Source organism: Triticum dicoccoides, chromosome 4B (assembly GCF_002162155.2).
Source record: "Triticum dicoccoides isolate Atlit2015 ecotype Zavitan chromosome 4B, WEW_v2.0, whole genome shotgun sequence".
In the NCBI taxonomy this organism is placed as follows: domain Eukaryota; kingdom Viridiplantae; phylum Streptophyta; class Magnoliopsida; order Poales; family Poaceae; genus Triticum; species Triticum dicoccoides.
The window spans coordinates 64,308,739-64,311,652 of NC_041387.1; the positions used below are offsets into that span (position 1 = coordinate 64,308,739).

Sequence of the window (2,914 nt, forward strand, 5' to 3'; positions counted from 1 at the left end):
GCCTTGTATGATGAGAGCGTTTACACATGTCTATTTTATTTACAATTGGTCCAGTGCAACTTTTTATCTCCAACAGACAGCGCCACAACCGATCTTCAAAGCCTAATATGATGTGCGCATTTGCATGTGTCTACTCCCTCTGTACCAGCAACGACAACTATTTCGGTACAGAGGGAGTATTTTATTTTCCATTGGTCACTGGTCTAATGCAATTTTTAATATGCCGAGTGCGTTTGCATATGTATTTTCTTTAGAATTGTCGAGTGCAATCTTTAATCCCCTTCCACTGAAAGTGTATCACCGAAAATCCTGATATAAATTTAGAAATAATGCGAGCACCAGGACTTGAACCCTCATGGGTTGGGATACCACTAGGATATCACTTCGTTCATTGTATTGTCTATTGTTTTCCTTCATAAATATGGTGTTATTGTCTAAGAAAAATATACCAGAAAAAGGAAAAGCTTGCTCTGAGGCTGTTATTGTCTTACCATAGTAGGTGGTTAAACATTGAGAACACCACACCACACACACGAGAATTTACACATGGAGCGTACACAAAGTACACACATACACACCCATCACTCGCTAGCATGCAGTGAGCAGACCGGGATAAGAAAAGAAAGTTACAAGCACTAGTAGACAGTAGTACGAAGCTCAAGACAAACCACATGCAGCCTCGGACGGCAACGTACGCTATGCAGGATTAGATAACCAAAAGAGCAGCAAACATGGCGGCGTCGCAGAAGTTGTTGAGCACCCTCTCTTCTTCTTCGGCCGACGGCTCTTATTTAGCGGTGGTTGCTCCTGGTCCTGGTCTCGTCGCTGTAAAGCCTGGACATGGAACGTACGTGGCAGCGTTATTTTTTTCCCCATGTTTTAACTATTTGCCATGTTCACCCGTTTCAAGTTCCCAGTAGATCGTGTTATTAACACTGATATTATATTGTGAGATAGATCATGAGCCAGCGTACCAGTCGTAGACGGTGGGGGAGTTGGGCTGCGGGCGGTCGAAGAGGTTGGCGCCGAGGCTTTTGGTGGCCAGGTTGCTCCCGGGGTGGAAAACGCTCCGCCACACGCTGCCGCCGCGCGGGGGCGTCGACGACGACGGCGTCACCGGCGTGGTCGGGGTCGTCGGCATCGACGGCGACTGCTTAATCGCCTCCCCTGCAGCTGCACCTCCACCAACACCCATGTAAACCACCATCAGTTCACACAATGAACCCAATAGATCCTCCGCTTAAACATCAAATCTTCTTCTGAAAACCACTGGTGCTAGACTGACCGCTAGTTCTTACGTTCTTCCAGTTTCAGGCCATGTCGGTACCTCTGTGCTAACGTATGTAAACTGTACCTGTGTTGATGGCGAGAGGTTGGGTGGCGGCCGCCCTGCGGAGCTTGTCGAGGCCCGTCTCCGGGCGAGGCCCGGCCACCACGTCGTCCCACAGCTTGTCCAGCATCTTGCGCAGAAGTTGGATCTGATCGGTGCAAGAACTTGTGTCACTCGCTCGTACTACTACCCACCGATAAGATCAAGTGCACTGGCCGACTGAGTTAGGTGAGACTGGGGACACTTAAATCATGCAGCGACGGAGATGCGCTCACCGTCGGGTTGTGTCACCGCTCTAGATCACAGACGGACACCTGTACACATACGGCTAGTGTCCAACACAGTGTACTAGCAAATGAAGGATCGGACCGGGGTGTGGCGTGGCCTCTTGGAAATCGCGGTGCCGGTGAGGTTAGCTTGTTTTGACCCGACGATGAGCGGAACCAGCGCTCGGGGTGATAAGATTGGATGACGAGCCCGGGCTTTGGACAGTCGTGCCGGATAAGGATGCAGCGAACTAGCCCCACTGCTTGATTGGATTATGTAGAGCGAAAATATCTAAGCCTGACTTACGGGCAGCACGATGTGGCAGTGGGACACGCGATAGCGGGAAATATATATTTAAAAAAAGTGTAGTGAGAATGGACAGATCACCAACGACACACGTCGACGCAACTCGCACAAAAGACTATGAGATCCAGAGTTTTAACTACGGCGAAGTCGCTGTAGACGCCCCGATATTGTCTCTTTGTATGAAAACCATCTGGAATGTGATATGCATTCTCCTAAATATATAACCATTTGTGAGGGACAGCTTTTCATATACCGCATTCTGCAACCAAGGGTATCAGTGCATCTTCAACGGTGACCCCAATTTTTTTCTGCATCCATTCACAAACGGGGGACGAGTCTACGGACACGAATGCAAGAACAGGATAAGTTAGATAAGAATAAAATAGTTGTTGGCATGCCTTTTTCTGTCAAGATTGGAGATCATTGTTATCATGGTTTATGTGATATTGGTGCTAGTATAAATGTTATTATTTTATCTCTCTATCAAGAAGTTATGCATGATATTTCACCTCTTGACATAGAGGAGATTGATGTCACTATTAATCTTGCAAATAGGGATACCATTTCACCGCTTTGGATCGAAGAGATGTCGGTCTTGTGTGGTAAGATCAAATATCCTATTGATTTCTCAGTACTTGGATCTGAACAAGCACTAATAGAAAACAGGGCATATGTTCGGGCCAGATAAGCCCATTAGTCCCGGTTCAGTCACAAACCGGCACGAATGGGGGCATTAGTCCCGGTTCGTGTCTCAAAGAGGGACTAAAGGCATTAGTCCCGGATCAAATGAGCTCTTTAGTCCCGGTTTGGGACACGAACTGGGACTAAAGGGTGCGATGCCCTTTAGTCCCGGTTCGTGTCTCAAACCGGGACTAAAGGGTCCTTTTTCAAACTCTACCCCCCTCCCCCCGGTGGATCGCCTTTTCAGTTTTGTAAAAAGCAAAAGAAAATGTTAAATACTTCAAAAATTAAAATCCTTCGAGATGTAGTTATGTTACTACATCTACTAGT

General features: G+C 47.3%; 1 protein-coding gene across 1 annotated transcript; it reads right to left on the reverse strand.

Moving 5' to 3' along the window:
- Nucleotides 1–446: 446 nt before the first annotated feature.
- LOC119295027 (dormancy-associated protein 1-like) lies at nucleotides 447–1,561 on the reverse strand. Its single transcript, XM_037573350.1, has 3 exons — nucleotides 1,355–1,561; nucleotides 975–1,173; nucleotides 447–834 (listed from the first exon to the last, which is right to left on the reverse strand). The coding sequence occupies exons 1-3, from the start codon at nucleotides 1,458–1,460 to the stop codon at nucleotides 792–794; spliced, it is 348 nt and encodes a 115-aa protein (XP_037429247.1). The 5' UTR covers nucleotides 1,461–1,561; the 3' UTR covers nucleotides 447–791.
- Between the last annotated feature and the right edge of the window lie 1,353 nt (nucleotides 1,562–2,914).

Excerpts from the sequence above, each read along its gene's own strand:
- LOC119295027 (XM_037573350.1), bottom strand. The coding sequence starts at position 1,460 with ATGCTGGACAAGCTGTGGGACGACGTGGTGGCCGGGCCTCGCCCGGAG. Across the intron at positions 1,174-1,354 it reads ACCTCTCGCCATCAACACAG|CTGCAGGGGAGGCGATTAAG; the intron begins GTACAGTTTACA and ends GTGGAGGTGCAG. Across the intron at positions 835-974 it reads TCCCCCACCGTCTACGACTG|GCTTTACAGCGACGAGACCA; the intron begins GTACGCTGGCTC and ends TTCCATGTCCAG.